This window comes from Furipterus horrens, unplaced genomic scaffold (assembly GCF_987537825.1).
Source record: "Furipterus horrens unplaced genomic scaffold, mFurHor1.1.pri manual_scaffold_7, whole genome shotgun sequence".
Taxonomy (NCBI): Eukaryota; Metazoa; Chordata; class Mammalia; order Chiroptera; family Furipteridae; genus Furipterus; species Furipterus horrens.
This window is the reverse complement of record NW_028327177.1, coordinates 59,913,293-59,932,799: the sequence shown is the minus strand read 5'-3', so window position 1 is coordinate 59,932,799 and position 19,507 is coordinate 59,913,293. Positions and strand designations below refer to the sequence as shown.

The 19,507-nt window shown below is 34.0% G+C and overlaps 1 protein-coding gene across 2 annotated transcripts in view; it reads right to left on the bottom strand.

The window, feature by feature from the left end:
- Positions 1-1,547: 1,547 nt before the first annotated feature.
- CRISPLD1 (cysteine rich secretory protein LCCL domain containing 1) overlaps positions 1,548-19,507 on the bottom strand; it is a 36,436-nt gene continuing 18,476 nt past the window's right edge. Inside the window, exons 4-14 of one of the 2 annotated variants that reach the window (XM_090282887.1) lie at positions 18,674-18,789; positions 17,884-17,984; positions 16,087-16,227; positions 15,857-15,917; positions 15,685-15,751; positions 15,353-15,483; positions 13,396-13,439; positions 13,230-13,302; positions 9,036-9,111; positions 3,995-4,125; positions 1,548-1,607 (exon numbers count right to left, since the gene is read on the bottom strand). In XM_090282887.1, coding sequence (XP_090139013.1) covers positions 1,556-1,607; positions 3,995-4,125; positions 9,036-9,111; positions 13,230-13,302; positions 13,396-13,439; positions 15,353-15,483; positions 15,685-15,751; positions 15,857-15,917; positions 16,087-16,227; positions 17,884-17,984; positions 18,674-18,789 — 993 coding nt within the window. In that variant the 3' untranslated portion in view covers positions 1,548-1,555. The remainder of the gene's footprint in view (positions 1,608-3,994; positions 4,126-9,035; positions 9,112-13,229; positions 13,303-13,395; positions 13,440-15,352; positions 15,484-15,684; positions 15,752-15,856; positions 15,918-16,086; positions 16,228-17,883; positions 17,985-18,673; positions 18,790-19,507) is intronic. The other variant, XM_090282888.1, reaches the window with a different exon arrangement.

The window sequence follows — 19,507 nt, the reverse complement described above, 5'->3', positions numbered from 1 at the left end:
CCATTTAATTCCCAGCCAATACTTCATAACTTATAATGGTGTTCATCTTTCACAATTTGCTCTCCAGCAGCTGTCTATATGAGCCCTTCTTTTCTTTTTTGTATTATCCATCAATCTGTCTTGCTCTCCCTGATCTCTGAATGTAATTTACTGCTATTCTCTGCTCCTAAATACCTACTCATTTACTTTCTAAAAAAATATTTGAAGTATCTATTGTCTTGTTGATTCTTTTATAATTACTTTATATCTTTCAGATTATTTCCTTCTAGTTTAGAAATTCATTTCTCTCATTTTATTCAAGTTTTCCCTTCATATAATGCTTCTGAAGTTAAGATTGCTTCCCCTTTCACATACAGATACCTAAATAGGTTGACTTTGCAGACTTTTGGTATTAAGGATGCTATTGATGTTCATGTTAATAACCCAAATTTAAAAGGCAATAATTTTGTAGAATTGAAATGATTTCTAAATCAAAAGAAGAATGCAAAGGAGACTGAAAATAATACTTTGAAACATGATTATTTTAATGTGTTTACAGGGAAAGAGTAAATTCACCAGCAGAAAAAATTTAACATTTTACAGATTTTAGTCTCAAAGCACAATACATTTTTCATAGAAACAAATATATCACCATTATAGGTACCATAATATGGCAAAATTTATACACACAGCCATTTACCATTAAGACAATCAGTGGCAATGGTGATACAATACATTAGTTCATCTTTGTTAAATGGTTTGTTGTAATACTTCCTGGCCTGCAGGAGTATTTGCTAGGATACAAAAGAAGACGTGAAGTCAATGTGAACAGTATGCAGAAAGCTCTGGCTGCCCATTCTTACCTCTCTGTTTACTATATAATCTTAGGAACGTCATCCTACCACTGCTCTGGTTTCATTGCATTTGCTATGAAAGCCATTCCCAGGGAATCAAATATTATAACAGATTCATTTAGATATTAAGGAATTACTTTATACAAAATAAGAAGAATAGCATATTTGATATGCCTAAAATTAACAGAAGAGAAAAACTATACAGGCAATAAGTGAAAAATAATTTGAGATTATTTGGAATGGGTAATGGCATAGTATTAAACTGGGGAAAGTGTAATAACATCTTTTCTCTCATTTTTACAGTTAATATTTTTGTCATTATTGTTTTTAAATATATCAGATGATTGTCTGAGGGCCATTCACATTCAATGTTAAGATTCATTTTATTAGTGGCATATACACAGCACCATGTAATATAACATATAAAATGTAGAACAATCATGACTATGTAATTAACTGTAGAAATAACTGCTAAGAAAATATAGCAATATTTAACACAGGATTTCTAAAACCATTACATATTCATTACTTTTTCCAAAGCTAATAATGTCCCATGTTTTATTTTACAGACTTTGTGTATCAAGATTTATATGTAGTTGGTACTTTTGAGAGGAGGCTTAAAATAGTTTCTGTGTTCTGTACAGTAATGTTACAGTTTTATACAAACTTCAGAAATATGGCATTTGGAATAGTTTTTAAGATCCTCTTCCAAGTGTTCCATTTCACACAACAGCAAATACTCTGAATGCCTTTCCCCCTGGAGGATTCTGTAAACTGCAAAAATACAAAAAGTACATTGATGTCATCTCCACATATAATACCTCAAATAAATCATGCTTTCTTATGACATTCAAGAAAACAGCTCTATGAATCCAGCTGGTCACCTTTCTTAGGCTACTGTAATTTATATTTATTGGAAAGCTTGAGTAAGGATGACATAATTCTTTAAATCTTGGCTGTGCCAATCTGCAAGTTCACTAAAGAAACTTAAGGTGCACAGTGGTAAAATTGTATTTTATATAAAACTTCACTGATTCGAGATCATGTTTTCATATATTACCACATTTGATTCTAATAGACCATAGTTAGCAGCTGCAATTCAGTTTCACTGGGGAAATACTGAGATGCTGCTGTTCAATACTGAGATCCAGGTTTACTGCCTGACTGACATGGTTAAACTAATTGCAAGTTAAAAAGATGGTGTATTTAAGCAATACTCTAGAGTACTAACATTATCATTTCCTAAGTCTGACAAAATTTATATATATTTTTTGCTATCATACTTCATATTTTTAACATCTATGGTTTCAAGAAAAATCTTAGAAAATTTAATGATGAAATCTGAAAGATTCTAAGAATTTTTCATTAAAATGAAAACATTAAAAAAAAAGAAAAAACATACACACACAGTAATCAATTTCATTTTGGAGGTATTTTAAAACAATACAGAATCATACATTTACTTCTTCTTAAATTTCTTTTACTTTATTTGGCAATATCAATCAAGGTATGTTTTGTTTAAAAGCCTAAAATTTAAAACAGATTAATAATGCCATTAGTCATTAGTTATTCTAATAAAACTTACACTTTTGAAGTCTACATTTTTTTGCAAAAAGTTTTATTTTCTTAATAATAAAGAAGGCTTTGGGGACCAATACAATAAATGCCATGAGGGAGACAAAATACAATTCTTTTTCTATATATATTCATGTACAAGAAAGGGGGAGAATTTTAAAGTGAAGAAAGTATATCACAGATGATCACACACAGTAAACACACATGACAGGTTTTCCACACAAATAGATGGCCACTCAAAAGCCATGTTATTTATTGGACATGGATTGACTAAGTTCCAGAAATATGTTTTATTTATAGGACACATACTGACTAAGTTCTAGAAATGTGTTTCCTTTGTACACAGTGATAATACTGGGAAAATGTAGATTTCTGAACATGAGCTATTAGACTGACCAGGTATATGGCCTGGGCATATTATTTAACCTCTTTGGGTATCAGTTAACATGTCTATAAATTAGGGTTTATAGAATTGACTTTACAGGATTGTTGGTGAAGCTGAGCTAATAAAGTGCCCAGAGCATCTGGAAAATTTGTAGCAGATTCTCAGAATAATTACTCTCAGTTTCCTTAGGCTATCACCTATCATCTTATTGTTTTAAAATAAATTTAAAAAATAGGACAGATAAATGAAAGCACATCACTTAGTTTTTAGCTTATAAAACTGCATCTCAGTATCTTATAACTCAAGCATTTATTTTATACATCATATCTGCTTAAGGAGATAAGCCAGGTTGTAGAGAAGTCATCTTAATATAGTCTCATCTGAAAAAAAAAATGCTAAATACAAATCTCTCTTTTTATGAAGATAGCATCCAAATAGTTTTGTGGAAGGCAAGGTAAACACCATGCTGGGCATACCTTTGGTGTCCTTCAAAGAAATCTTACTAAAATGTAAACTTTCATTTGCAATTTGAATAATTCACTAAATATCTAAAAGCTAAGGACTTTTCTGCATCTATACAAAACATATGGGACTTAATATTATTTCTACAAGTACCAGTGATTTGAAAAGTCATTATGGGTTCATTTCTCTTAACTTTTATTAATACTTCATAATGTAAGCCACATGCATTTTCTCAAACTACCAAAATGTATAATACTAATGAGCCAGATACTATGAGATGACCTGAAAGAGTTCATTTATGTCATATTAATCACTCAACATCCAATCACAAAGAAAATTTGGTTCTGGGGGAAATCAGACTCATTGTTGTCAAATACTTTGTCAGATAACTGGATTAGAGAATTTGTCAGTGCCTTGCTCACCTAGAAAGAACTACTATAAAAACTTAATCTAGAAAATTGATAAGAGGATAAAAGATATTTTCTTATTATAAGATCAATTAACAAAAGAGTGGTTCTGACTTGTAATCCAATTTTCATTTTTATTTTTATAAGCCTGCAGGAGACAGGCACCTCTGGTACTAAGCCTCTCCCATCACTGGAAAACCTACTACTACAATCAGCAAGGGAAATACCGGCTCAGCCACATTACCTCAAACCCACGCGGAAGTGACTTGGTTGTAAGGCAAGCATCAAAGAATAGAATTTGTATATATGTACATATATGATTTTAAATTTACCTTTCTGAGAAGATTCCATTTTGAAAAGAAGCGGTATAAGCCTTTCTTTTGTCCACAGGCATAATGTCAACATAACCACCGTGATTTCGAATCACCCCGGCATGTACTGCTGCTCTGCAGATACTGGACAGCTGAGGAAACAGAAAACCTGCTGTTAGGAAATTCCTGCTGAATTCGTCCAGCTTACTCTTCAGTTGGACTGAAGTCACTGACATGTCTCTATGTCGATTCTCAGTGAGCAGCTGAAGGATGATGCTTTGTGCATAAAAATTGCAAAGTTAAAGCCACTTCTGAGCATGTGGGAAGGCAGAGCTTGAGATGGCTGCAGTGTTAAGATCCCCTCACCATCTAATCTAGCAAAGGCATGCCTGGCCAAACAGCAGGCTTTTTCTGTTGTTGAAGCAATAAAATGCAAATTAGCTCCTTCTAGTCTTAAATTTCAGCCTTTGCTGGTCCCTACTGGAATCACTGGCCTAATGTTCAGTTTTGACTTATAAACAGCTCAAACATAATTCTGTGTATCTCTATGGTCCCTTTTCCAGAATATTGGTGTATATTAAATTGGGAGTTTTCCCCTATTGAATAAATATAAACTCCTCAGAGAAAATCTGCCCAAGAGTAACTGCCTCCCCCTGCCCCCCATCCCTCCAAAATGAAGAACAATCATCGCTTCCACCTGGATTTGCAGTGTCTATCAGCACCCTGGTTTGAATGGTCTGATATGATGTACTGACAAATTTCTATGATTATTACATTGTGCCAGTTATATAATCTTAACTGAATGGAATGTCTGTGGAGGAGAAAATTGTTGTTTCAGGTCCAACACTTTCAAGTTTTTAAAACCACTGACTTCTAGAAGTCAACTCTTTTGGCCCATGGAAATCTTCTCTGGATTTTAACCTTTGATTTTTATTCAAATGTTCTGCCGAAATTGGTCAATAGCTGAGTAGAGCCCAAGGAAATGCCATAAAATGAAACACAAACTGTTTCAGTACCAAGTGATCCACCTCACTTCCCCATGGGTCTTTTCTGACCCCACTAGTGTGCTCTTTTCTTATCTTCATGCACATGTGAGTGGCTTAGCGTGCTTTTGAAAGTTCACATGAGCATGTGCATCTTACACGACCTTACTTTATTACTGTGCTCTGAACTTTGTGGCATTAGTATTTATTAGATCAGAGAGCCCAAATGTCAAGCTGGTTTATCCTTTTCATGTCTTGCTCTATCACAAAATGCCATATATCTAAAACCTCATATCCTTACTCTTTGGAGGCATTTTATTCAAAAGTTAAAGTTCTTTGCTGAATTTAATATTTGTATCCATAATGGTTCATAACAAATGGAGTTAAAAGAAATTCCATACACATTTTAGTATTTATCTTGCTCCATTAAAAAGGCATTATCAGCATTTTTCCTGAGGCAATAAAAGTGCTTAGATATACGTTAACAGTCACTAAATTTAAGTACTTAATATGTTTTGAAACTATTGTTTTCCCCATAACTATGGAGGTATTCCTACTTGAATTCAAAGATAAGAGAGTTTTTCTGTTCATGCCCACACTTTATAAGCATTAATATATATCATGAAATAAAAGAATTTATCTGTGAAAACAGGAGAACATTTTTAATGAATGCAGAAATTAACTTCATCTATCACAAATGGGAAATAAAAGTTGAAGCAATAAAATGTTTAAGCCGTAAATTTACAAATGGAAAGAGAGAGAGAGAGGAAGAAAGAGGAAGGTGGGGAAGAAGGGTGGTAGAGAGGAGGGAAGTTAAAAGATTGGTTCTCCTAGCTCCATATCTTGTACTTAAAGAGGTAATAAGATTGGCAGATAATAGTTGAATCTCTTTCCTTGTTATTATCGGTGAGAGTAATCTTTATATTCTCAATTTATCTTAAAAGGATCTATGTAATAATACATAATTACCCATTTCACTTAAGTAGGAAGATAAAATGATCTCAGGATATAAATTCTAAAAAATCCTTCACTCTGAGAAAGAAATGTCTTAGTACAGAAGAGTGTAGGGTACTGTGAAAGATTTTCACCAGACATAACTAAAATTAAAAGTTTTGGTATTAAAGGGACAATCTGGAAAGAATAATTTCTTTGGAATTCTCTGATGATCTAGATATGTTCATTCATATACACTTATAAACTTGTTTCTTCTACAAATATTTATGTGCAAACTATTTGCTTCATTTCTGATGTTACTCTGTTAAGTCAGGAAGCCAGTCTGTCTTGTTCACAGCTTGGCACCCATCAATTTATTAGTGAAAAAGTGATGCATGAATTGCCCAGCTGCTACCCTCAAGGGACTTACAAATTAATAAGACAGGTGATGAAACAATCATAATACTTAACTGAATCAGCTAAGTGCTAACAGGAGAAAACAAAGTAATAGGGTTGAATGAAAGGTGACATCTCCTTGGATTAGGAGATTTAGCAATACACTTCACAGAGAAAGTGATATGAAGAGTGGCCATAATTTTGACAGATAGAAAATTAGAAAAAGGATGTTTTTAAATAGAAACAAGATATGAACAAACTTGAGGACTAGCAAATTAAGATACCAGCAGGATTAAGCTGCAGATAAGAACATTGCAAAACTGGAGCTTGGGAGAAACTTAGATTTGGAGAATATTCAGAGGTAAAGCTGAACTAAAAGAAACATCTGGATGTAAATGAATTTACCAAGAGAAATAAGGTGGTAGCATACCTATTTCAGGCCTCTCTCTACAGTCATTATTTCCACCTTATTTGACTGAACATGTGCATCAAGAGTATTATTACCTAAGTTTGATTTTGTAACTCGCTGGTTTAAAAATCTGCAACAGTTCCCAAATGTCTACCACATAAAATATAAACTCATCAGCATGCACTCAGACTCGCCATTTAAGTGTTTCAAGAGCTGGATCCCTCTATTGGTCCACTGAATTTGCTGGAGCCATTTGCAAACCTATATGTTCTGCTCACATGCAGCTCAAATGTTCTCCCCTGCAGTCTCTATAGACATCATTCACCCCAGCCTCCGACCCCAGAATATGTTCCTTAATCCTCTTTACCAGTCCACACTTGAAACCTGGCTCAAGGAGCATTCATCCTCATCTGTACTGAAGCTATCACAGTTAATATTCCTTGTCCAGTTCTGGGAATGTCACCCATTACAACATCCCCTTAACTGATTTCCTTTTGTATGTATTCTAGTGTTTTATCTGTTTGTGATTCTATTTTTTCCCTTTTTAATTAATTTTAGTGGGATGACACTGGTTAACAAAATTATACAGCTGCACAATTCTACAACACATCATCTGTACACTGTATTGTATATTTATCATCCCAAGTCAAGTGTCAGTCCATCACCACTTACCTGCCTTTACCCTCCTCCACCTCTCTCCACAACCTCTCTTTCTGGCAGTCACCACAGTGCTGTCCATCTGTCCATACCCATGAGTTCTTTCTCTCTCTCTTTCTCCCTCTTTTTTTTTTTTGTTTGTGATTCTATACTACTTTAAAAATGACCTTTTGGCAGTGAAGATACTGTTCATACATTTGACAAATTCTTAATTATCCAGTTTATACTTCAAATGCTAAAGAACAAAAAAGGAAGACTAAAGAAAAGCAAAATGCTGTTTTGTTCCCAAAATTCCTCCAGACTATTTCATTAAGTTTCTGATATAAGATATATGGGTAGGATATAAAGAAAAATTTAACCAAACTAAATTATTGTGCATGCATATTTACATATGGATATTTATTTTTATTATTATCAGTGGTTAACTTCGGAGAATTCATATGTCAGCACAGAATCTGTTTTGTTATTTTGTGCAGTAGTCTACCCTTATCCATGGGGGCTACTGTTCCAAGACCCACAGTGGATGCCAAGCCCTGTATAATCTCTATATTTCCTATATATGCACAGTATGATAAAGTTTAATTAATAAATTAAGCACAGCAAGAAATTCACAGCAATAATAATACAACAGAACAATTATAACAATATACTGTAATAAAAGTTATGTAAGTAAATGTGGTTGCCATCTCTCTCTCTCTCTCTCTTCTCCCACCCTTTAGTATATCTTACTATACTATACTCAACTTTCACTTAAAGGAAGCCCTTTGTGTCTTCGCTTTGGCATGCCTGAATTGCCAGCATCACTACTCTTACTTGAGGCCATCATGAAGTAAAGTAAGGTAATTTGAATAGAAACATTGCCATACCATGACAGTTGGTATGATAACGGCAACTAATGGGAGGGGAGCATCTACAGTATGGAGACTCTGGACAAAGGGATGAGTCATGTCCTAGATGAGACAGAGCAGGTCATAATGAGATTTCATCATGCTACTCAGAACAGTATGCAATTTGAAGCTTATGAATTTTTTATTTCTTCAGTTTTTCGTTCAATATTTTCAGACCAGAGTTGGCTGCAGGTAACTGAAACCATGGAAAGTAAAACCATGGATTAGGAGGGACTACTGCATATAAATGTCGTCGTCGGCAGCCGTCCGTCTCGAGAGACGATGGTGTAGCTTCTTAAAAGTCTATCTGCACCACCGAGAATGGCTGTGCAGTCCGACTCGGGAGTGACATGGTATCTGTCTCCTCCCATGTTGAATTGACATCTTGCAATGATGCTGAAGCTACAGAGCCTGGGCAGGGTAATATGGAGGGTCTGCTGTTGCCCATGCAGCAGACCCCCCCTCTCTTCGCAGCTGAAGGGTCCAAGGGAAAGACGGAGTCAATACAGCTTGGCTTCAGGTGCACCGCAGGAGTTGCCGGTGTTGACTACAACGTCAAACAGCCTTAGGGACTCCGGCTCCGGATTTTCTGTCGGGGTTTACTCCCTTAGCCTTTCCCCTGAAGAGGTATGCCGCAAGGCAGCGGAGGTTTTTTGGAGTCAGAGTTTTCCTTCTCTGAGCATATAAATGTACATATACACATTTAAGTGTGTGTGTATGGAACCTACGGAATCTATACATACACACACGTATGCTCACCCATGAATGCTGAGAGCTGCATAAATTAGAATACTTACATCAGAATAAACTCGAGTTCCGATTACACGAGCATAATGTGGATTTGCCTGCATACAGTTGCGAGGACAGTATACTCTGAAAAATGAATATATATTTATAAATATGTAGTAGTTGGTTATTTCAGTCTTTCTTATTAGTAAGACTAGAGACATGCAAACACAAAAGTAAACTCAGATTCTAAACCCTACTCATTTTTTTTTTTTTCTTCTCAAATAGGTCAATTGTAAAAGCCATGCACTGGACACAACTGCTTCTGCTTACACTCTCCACTTCCAGCTTTTGGCACAAATGTGTTTCCTATTAACCAGAAAGCCTTCTAATATAGGGACTCGAGCAGAAAGAGGCAGCAGGATGTAACTCTTAAGTGTCTGGGTATTTGATACCCAATATGTGTAAAGAATTTACTAAACAGATAACTTGTGGAATGTGAATCCGTTTGACTCATAAGTCTCATAGTTTCTTTTCTGTGTGTTCACACCTTGGGTATCTCATCCAATTTCATGGCTTTAATTATCATCCATAAACTTGATTTCCAAATTTACATCTATAGTTGGGACCATAATAATTAAATAAAGTTTCATTTAATAATAAATTTGTATGTCCTACTGCTTATTCCATATCTTCACTTAGACCTAATAAACTTCTCAAATGTAGTATGTTTGAACCCAAATTCCTAATCTCTGCTCCTAGCCCCCAAGTATGTTTTTCCTGTACTTTCCGAAATAAATGGCAAAGCCGTCAATTCCAGGTGCTCAAGGCCAAAGACTTTTATTCTATCCTAAATCCTTCCTCTTATCTCACACTTTACATTCCACCCACCAGCAACTCCTACTGACCATAGATTAAAATATATCCAAAATCAGACCACTGCCAAGCACCTCATCACTGTGATTCCAGCCTCGGTCATCTGACATCTGGCTTTCTGCAAAAGGCTCTCCTACAACCTCCCGGTTTCCTACTTTGCCTGCTCCAATTTACTTTTTCCACACACTTATATCCGTCTTTCCCTTGGACCCTTCAGCTGCGAAGAGAGGGGGGGTCTGCTGCATGGGCAACAGCAGACCCTCCATATCACCCTGCCCAGGCTCTGTAGCTTCAGCTCCACTGGAGAGGACACTCCAGCCAGCGTCATCGTAAGATGTCGATTCAACAGGGGAGGAGACAGATACCGTGTCACTCCCGAGTCGGACTGCACAACCATTCTCGGCGGTGCAGATAGACTCTTAAGAAGCTACACCATCGTCTCTCAAGACGGACGGCTGCCGACGATATATCGAAGCACAAAATTCCAATTATATAATTACTCTACACCAAATACTCCAATGGCTTTCCATCTCATTCAGAATAATAAAATCCATACAGTGATCAATAAGCCTTGCATATTTTCTCTTCCCATTTCCTCTCTGGCCTTATATCCTACTCTTCCACTTCTCACCCAAATAGAGTCACATTGGTCTAACAGTTATGCTTTAGAACCTTTACACTTACCTTTCTCTCTGCATGGAATGTTCTTTCTCCAGATATCCTACAGCCCGCCTTAGTGATATCTGATTGGCTTAGTCATTTTTAAAAAGGCCCCAAAGCTATTTTTTATTTAAAAATATGGTCCAATTATCAGTGTTCAGTCAGTTACATGATATTAAAAAGAAATCCACTCCCAGAGTTTAAGAAACTGTCAAGTGGCACCCTTTTTTTAAAAATTGATTGGCTCTTCTGAGTTTATTTTTCCTTTCCTTTCTTTTTCTTTCTCTCTCTCTCATACAAAAACATAATTCACTTTACATAGCAACAAAATGACTAAAACCATTCTTTGATGAAGGCATTGATGACTTTCTAAAAACTATTCTAAAAACTCCAATGCCCCCCCAATTAAATAATTAATTAAAAAAAAACTCACAACTATAAGCAACTGAATCTAAAAAATAAAAACAAAATCCAACAAAGCAAACCAAAATAGGAAAAGAATCATAGGTATGGAGGGTTATCAGCTGGGAGGGGGAGGGGGAAATGGTACAGGGATTAAGAAGCATAAGTGGTAGGTACAAAATACACATGAGCAAGTTAAGAATAATATAGGAAAGGGTGAAGCCAAAGAACTTATATGCATAACCCATGGACATGAACTAAGTGGAGTGGGGTTGCTAGAGGGAAGGGTGTTACTGGGCAGAGGGGAGCAAAGGGAAAATAAAATGAGGACTACTGTAACAACATAATCAATAAAATATACTTTTAAAAAAAACCTCCAATGGCAACTACCTTTACCAATTGAAGTGTTTAAGAAATAACTACATTTCTTAAAGTTCTTTTTTTCTAAAATGTGTATAACACTGTCCAATCTAAAGTGCATAACTTCCTATAAATTTAAGCCAGAACCATTTCCATATACGTAATAAATGAATCTGAGTTTTTATAACTTTGAACTAAAAGTTTCATTTTTGTAAAGACACTGTTGGGTGTTTCTGTAGAAAGAATAGTGTCACCATTGACTGTAGAAGTTTCTCCTTGTAATTGAGAGCTGTTGGGTATTCAGTGACCACTCAATGGTCTTAAAACTACCTGCTCTACCCTTAGGATCATGCTATGTGAGCTCTACCTTGACCTTATTTAGTACTTGGTTTGTGGAAGGCCAAGGTCAATAGCACCAAACAGAGAACTGGAAGAAAGCCTGGAGGAAGTTTTTGCTTGTTTGTGTTCTAATCTAGTTTTAACACCTTGTTACTACTTAGAATGTAGATAGTGATCTAGTAAAAATGTTCCTTTATCTACAAATTGCTTGTATGTTTTGAATGGACATGCTGAAGGATTTTAATGATAACTGCTTTTACATTGTGAGCATGCAACAAGTTTTAAAAACCTAATTGTTTATAGACATGTAAAACAGGATAAGATTGCCAATAATGCACACACAGGTACACATAGATACATCATCTACAAGATTATGGTACTAAATATTAGAGACTAGAGAGAGTTTATTTTGGGCTGATGTGCTAGCTATAAAACCTCTGAAGGACACAACATGCAGATGTCCAGGTAAATCTTATTTCTTCGTGCTCATCTTGAGTTAATATCCTTTAATTTATCTCTCTTGGCATTTTTTCTCCTGAATAGATTTATTCCTCAATTTAATAAGTGATATAAAATTCTAAAACAAATGCACTGACAATATGGTTCCCTAAAAGTCATAAAATGTCATATAAATAATATCATTATGAACTAATTTATCAAACTATTAAAAATTTTATATGAGGGGCAAAAAAGAAAACCTCCATTTCACTGGTATATAAAAAAATGGTAGGGGGGAGCTCTTCAGACCAATTAAGGTCAAAATTATGGATAAATCATTATTTCCACTGATTTGTTACAGTGGTGACAGTGCAAGTTAAATTTTTAAAAATTATGTCATTTCTATTTGGAGGGGTAAGTATTTGTATTTCCCTTCCTGAAATAAGCAAAGAAATAGAAAACTTATTTACTGATATTTTACTTGAATGATCTGTTCTTTTTGAAACAAGATTGCTATTGTTCCATAGATATGTTCCAGTGTGATTCTTACTATTTAGTTATCATAAACCTTGTCACATGGCTGAGATAAGGTCGAGCATAATACTGGCATGTAGTAGGTATTTAATAAATATATAAATGAAAAATTCTAAGTTTTTTGCTTTTTTTTTCATTGTATCACAATGCTAAAATTTCCCAGCTTCACCCAGTAATATGTTTTGTCCCTCTATAAAAATAAAATCTGTAAATATAGAGGTTTGAGAAATATGAAAAAACTTACACAAAATTTTCTAAGATTATAAAACATGCCATGATTTTAATTAAACCTAGCACAGTGAGTGAAGCTCTAGTAAGACATTATACCTTTATAACAAATATATTTGGTCTGTGCTTATAGCAGCCTGAGCAGAAGACAGAACTCTTGCAGCCTATGTGAACATGCAGATTATAGGCATGAGCCCAGCTACCATGGAGCAGAAGAGAATACTTGGCATTTGGAGAAAGAACACTAAGAATGCCTGGACTGCTTGGAGTTTGTGATGGCCCATGGCTCCCTGTTGCTTACCAGTTTTATATCACACCCCTTTGAACCTTAGAAACACCAGAATTTCAGGCAAAACCAGTTATAACAGGAAAAGAGCACCTTACATGTTCACTGGTAAAAAAGAATGAGAACATTTAGAAAACATTACCTTGGGCAGTGTGATGCCGGCTTATGGAATGGGCAGAGCTGTTCCACCGTTGTCTCACAAGTGACAGCCTGAACTGCAGAATTTAAGCACAAAACAAGGAGAAGATTCTTTGGAAACAGTAATGTGCAACACAGTAATAAGAAGGTAAGATGAAAAAAGGGCTAACCTGTTACTTTAGAGACTGTGAAGGAATTAGCAGAATGATATTTTCTGAGGATGAAAACAAAAATTTCAATCACTTTCTTGTAAGTATCATCATCTACATAACTTCTGGTATTTTTTTAAGTCTAGGAATATTTTATATTTTCTTAAATATTCTTATTTAAATGTCTAAATAACGTAATATAGGAATATATCATCTACTTTATGCTAAATCCATATTAACTTCAAGTATGAACCAAATCAATACCATTCTCTTAATTTATTGTATTATTTGCTTAATTCTCACCCAAGAATATGTTTATTCATTTTAGAGAGAGGGGAAGGAAAAGGGTGGGGAAAGAGAGAGGGTGGGGAAGGAGAGAGAGAGACAGAGACAGGCCAGGGATGAAACCCACAACCTACGTATGTGCCCTGACTGGGGATTGAACTAACAACCTTTTGGTGCATGGGACAAGCTCCAACCAGCTGAGCAATGCCATTCTTCATATTAGAGGATGATCTCTTCATTATCAGTTGCAAAAACTTATAGATACTATCATAAATCAGTAGATATTTATATCTATACATCTGTTTCTTATTCAAGTTAAAACTCTCAATATACTAATTTTCTGTCACCACAGAACCAGATGATTTAATCTTTCACAATAGTAAATACAAGGTAGTATAAAAATGCTAAATAGTAAGTACCTTATAGCAGTGTGCATTATTTAATGCCCCTAGTATCTAGTAAAATGTCTACAATAAATGAGTTAATTCCTCTTTATTATATGCATTAGTGAAAAACAAGAAAGTAAAAATAAGTATACCATTATATATAAAAAATGTCATTGGTTTATCTATATCCGGATTTTCAGAACGTCATCTACTGTACAAGGTAAGGATTATTTGTGATGGTACTTTAATATGACACACCTTTCTAATTTCAAGAGAATGTCCATAATGAACATAATCAAAAAGTAAGTTAAGAGAAAAAATAAATAATAGGATAAATGTTTTCTAATCCAATATCCAGTTTGGCGTACTGAGACTGAAAAATAATATTTATTATTTATTCAAGGAAGTTAACAAATATTTGCTAAATCAATCAGTTAATAAATGTTTCTATGAAGTTTTTATGTGAGAGTAATAGCTAATGGCTGAAAAACATACATCAAACCTTCGATAAAAATTGCACAAATTTGCAAGGCTTTTTAATAAATTCTCATCATCATGAGTTCCAGCTTTACTGTGACTTTCTGTGTAACTGTATATTTACAAAAGAAAGAAACTATGTCACATTTCCTAAGAAAAGGCATTCCATATGAGATTCAATAATGTTTATTTTTTCACACAGAAGGGAAAGACACTAAAAGACATTTCCAAAACCTCATTTTTTCTACCTTTTTATAGAGTATATATGAAAATATATGAGTGTATGAAAATATATATTCTATAAAATAGTATTTTTGACATGAAAAGCATTTTAAAAGTAATGCTTTTATGTGGGATTAAATTATATTTAAATGAACAAAAGAAAGTTGATGTATTACATACTTAGCAACTTTTCAAAATGCTCTTTTATGCACTAATCTAAGTTTATTAACAAAGTTACTGTTGCAGGAAATAAACTTCTCTCCCTTAATAGGGCAGGTAGAATATGCAAATCTATTAGCTTTCCCTGCAGTATTTTTCTGGTATAGCTGAAAAGTTTATTGGCTCACATTTGAAATAACTATAAATTTATACATTCTTGAAGAAACTAGAAAACTTGGAGTTTCAGCATGGTCTTTAAAAGCAAAAGGGTTCAACTTTAATTAAGATGCTTTTTCTTTGGTGTGTCCATAGAAATGTTGTAGCCAAAATGAACCTTGGAAATTACTAGCTTCCCTCTTAATAAATTCTATGCTTTTCCCTAAGTAATCTATTTAACTCATCGTTAGAATTTGAAATTATCTGGTCCAAAAGTTCATTTGAGTACTTACCCAATTGTTTGAACACCATTTCTATTGGATTTAATGAAATAATGTTTTCTTCCTTGTCTGGTGATATCTACCCAACCACCATCATTGTCTACTATACCATAATGAATTGCAGCTCTACAAATACTGGATTGCTTGGTGAGAAGGAGGGAAGAAAAATATATTAAAATATTAGAGTTCAGCATAAGATGCAGCTAGTTACCATTTACATGACTTTAAATTAGACAATCATTTCTGAGTAAAATATACTTAAATAAATTATTTTTGAAGTTAAAAAAAGCAAGTATTATATGAAATAATTCTACCCCTAAATAACTGTATTTATTAATACTTACCATTTCATAATATACACTGCCAATAACTTTAGCTTTACTATCCAAACAGCCAGCAGGACATTCATATCTAAACAAAAGATAATGGGGACAAAATTTAGTTTCTCTGATTGTCAGTATAAACTGAAAATATTTCTTACATTTTGCTAATTTTGAGAATAATAATAAACATTACCGATTGCAGGTTGTTCCTTTGCACTGATCTCTTAATCTTACTTCGCAAGAAACAATTTGGGCTACAAGAAAAAAAAATTAATTTAGATAATGTAAAAACAGCTATAATTCTTCACATTCAGTCAAATGCCAAGGTTTTAACATTCTAAAAATAATAAAGCTAATAAAATATGGATAGATATGCCACCTATGTTTGCCTTAGCATTTTTGTAAACAGTGCAGAAGTCTTACACATTTGCTGCGTGCTTATAACTTCGTTTGTGTTAATATCATCTGTTCTTGTCCGAATATGGGTGTCATGGACTTGTGACTGCTGCCGCTCAATTTCATTGGTTTCTTCTTCTTGAGGAGTATAGTACCTGTCTGATCCTTCTGTTAGAGAGAATGGAGTTAAGAAATATGAATCCTATTTAAATGTGCACAAATTATCAAATAATGGTAAATCTTTACTTGTCTAACGTGAAACTAGAAAAATCAGATTGCTTTTTGGCATAGGTTTTGACTTAAGGAGGTGCTCTTATGCACTACATTGGAGTAATAGAAACAGACATAAGCCTCTGAGCCCCTGATTTATTGATTCAGCCCTTTGGCTAATGTTAAATGGGGTCATTTCTAAACTCTGCTTATATTTTAACATGTTATCAGTGATTGGTTTTCATAATGACAACATGAAATCTATGCAGTGATCTAATCAAGCCAGGGCTTGGTGAATTTGAATTTGTTTTCCCAAATGAAATCATATCCTTAATATTTTTGGGAAAATCACACTTAAAATTCTCCTGTAAGGAAATTCAGCCTAAAGAAGGGTTGATACGCCCCTGTATTTTATTACAACATCGGTTTTCCTGAAAAGGTGTTTCTCTTTCAGAAGGGAATTCACTGTGCACAAATTTAAACTTCACAATGAAAAATAATTTCAAGATTTGAATATAACATTTTTCCAGATTGAATTATATCAAGGGCTTGACATTGGCATATTTTAGAGAGCTGTGTTATTTTCATGTGTGTCTAAGGATGCAGAACCCAGAAGAAGGAAGTCAGAATAAAGCCAGGTTTAAGTAAAACATAGAAGCCATTGGAGAAAGGGTAAGTAGGTTGGAGGTTTAGAGGTAAAGAGGATGGAAACAGAAAAACACACACAATGAAAAATGCTTCCAGGAATTAAAAGTGGCTTATATAACACAATGAAATATATAGTCACTTCTTGTCTTAATGAGCGCTGAGTCACTAAGGGGGTAAAAAAAGACCCATTGCCTTATGAGTCCTGAAAAAGGAATGCATTTATTCATAGATTTTCTAATACACTTAGTCTATATTAATCTTAATTTAGACATCAGAAACAAAAAAGTACAAGAAAGTAAAAATTGTTCATGTGGATGGATGCCCAACAAAAGCTTGATGACTTTCACAAAGCTTTGTCACATTTTATCTTCATGTGCTATAAATAGGGCACCATATTTGTATTTACCTTTAGGACATCAAATGCATTTGGGAGCACTACTTTTACAATAGTTTTACAACACTATAATACATTTATTAATTATTATTTGGGCTTGAGAAATAGTATACTCTACGGTGAGAAGCAGAGAATCAGTACAATTCATTAGCATGGTTCAAGTAAAAATTATGGTATTTTGGCAAAAACTTCAAAAGTGCTAAAACTAAATTGTGTTAAATTGCTAAATTCTTCAAAAAGAATTAGTTTTAGAAATAACTCCAGTCTACAGTATATGAAAATGGCTTTTGCAAATGTAAATATAGTTGTCATTCTGGGATAAATTCCAAGTATAATTGGAAGTTATCTGGAATAATCATGAAACTTTCCTTTAAATACAAAGGCATTAATACTGCATATATATATATATATATATATATATATATATATACACACACACACACACACACACACATACATATATATATTTAAATATTCTAAATGGTTTCTTCAGAATATTTGAATATTTGAAATAGAACTCTGGAAACTTTCAGGTAATCAAAAACTAAATAGCATGGCACAACAACACATACCTTTGTAGCACAGATTATCTCTACAGCCTCCTCCGAAACTAGGTGGACAAGCAGAACAGGGCCTTCCATGTTTGTAGGGCGCATGGCCCCACCAGTTCCCCCTTAAAGAAATAACAGCACTCTCTTAAGAGGTAGTCTCATAGTATCATTTATAAGACATTGCAAAATATTACTGTATAGAAATCTCCTAAGTGATGATTTTGAGGTGTGGATTTAAGACATTTATATATCGTTTTATCCTTTGTTTACTAGGTTTAAGTATAAATTGTTGTCTCATTCTTTTGAAATATACTAAATAATTTGTTATGCATATTGTTAAAAATTACAAGACCAAACTTTTGCAGAAGACCAAACTCTGTTATGGGATATTCATCCACATTCCATTTGTTTTAATAAAAACAGATTTTAGACTTAACTTTGACCTTACATATGACTGTGTAATATTTTGAATGTAATAATTTGAATAGGTAAAATGCATTTCTCAGATAATATATCATTGTTTGTATCTAATAAATCAAAATTATTGGATATTTATGCAATGTAATAGTGCATTGAGTAAAACTGAAGGCATATTAATCCTGTCTTTACAAAGATCGTATTTTCAATTTCAATTCCTTTTAAGTACTGATTTCATGCATCAGGCAATCATAATTATTATCATATTAAGTAAACTAGGTTAAAACAATATACTTAATAATACACACCGAAAATTAGAAAAATTCCGAAATATAAAGTAATTTTTATATTATTCAGAAAACTTACATATGAAATTATTGTTTTGTGTACTTACTTTGGGGAATAATTACACACCAAGTAGACAGCTTTGGGCCATATCTGCCCCCAGATATTCATGTTATGACACAAATTAATGGCACAGCCTATTCTGCTACTTGTTGCCCACACAACCTACATTAGAGAAAAGAAAGGCTCAGAAAACAGAAGTTGAGATGAAGCAAGACACAATATACTGAAGAGAAAAGTAAATAAAACTGAACTTGAGAAATGAACATTTATCACTGAAAATTAAATGAGGCAATGTCAAAGAGGATACATTTCCTGAGACTTTGGAAAGTGATTAATTCAATTAAAATACTAGATCTACAACTCAATAACTCAATCTGGCTATAAAATGTAAGCATTTTCAAAATACAAATTTACTGCCCTGGTTGGTGTGGCTCAGTGGATTGAACACTGGCTTGTAAGTAGAAGGGTTGCCAGTTTGATTCCCGGTCAGGCCACACGCCTGGGTTGTGGGCCAGATTCCTGGTTAGGGGCATGCAAGAGGCAACTGATCATGCATCTTTTGCACATCAATGTTTCTCTCCCTCTTTTTCTCCCTCCCTTCCTTTCTCTCTAAAAATAAATAAATAAATTTCAAAAAATACAAATTTACTCAATAATTCAAAAGTTGTCTCCTCACAAACCTAAATTCTGTGTTAATATTTCTATGAAGAAATGAACCTAACAAAGGAACAGAATTTCTCATCTTAAACAGAAAGTACTGGAGCAAAATTTAGGTGTTCAAATTTCTTATACAATGTGATATTTTCATTGTCCCACTGGTCATTAGGGAGTTCAATAGTGATCTTACTCTTGTTACACACAAAGGCACATAGTACAATTT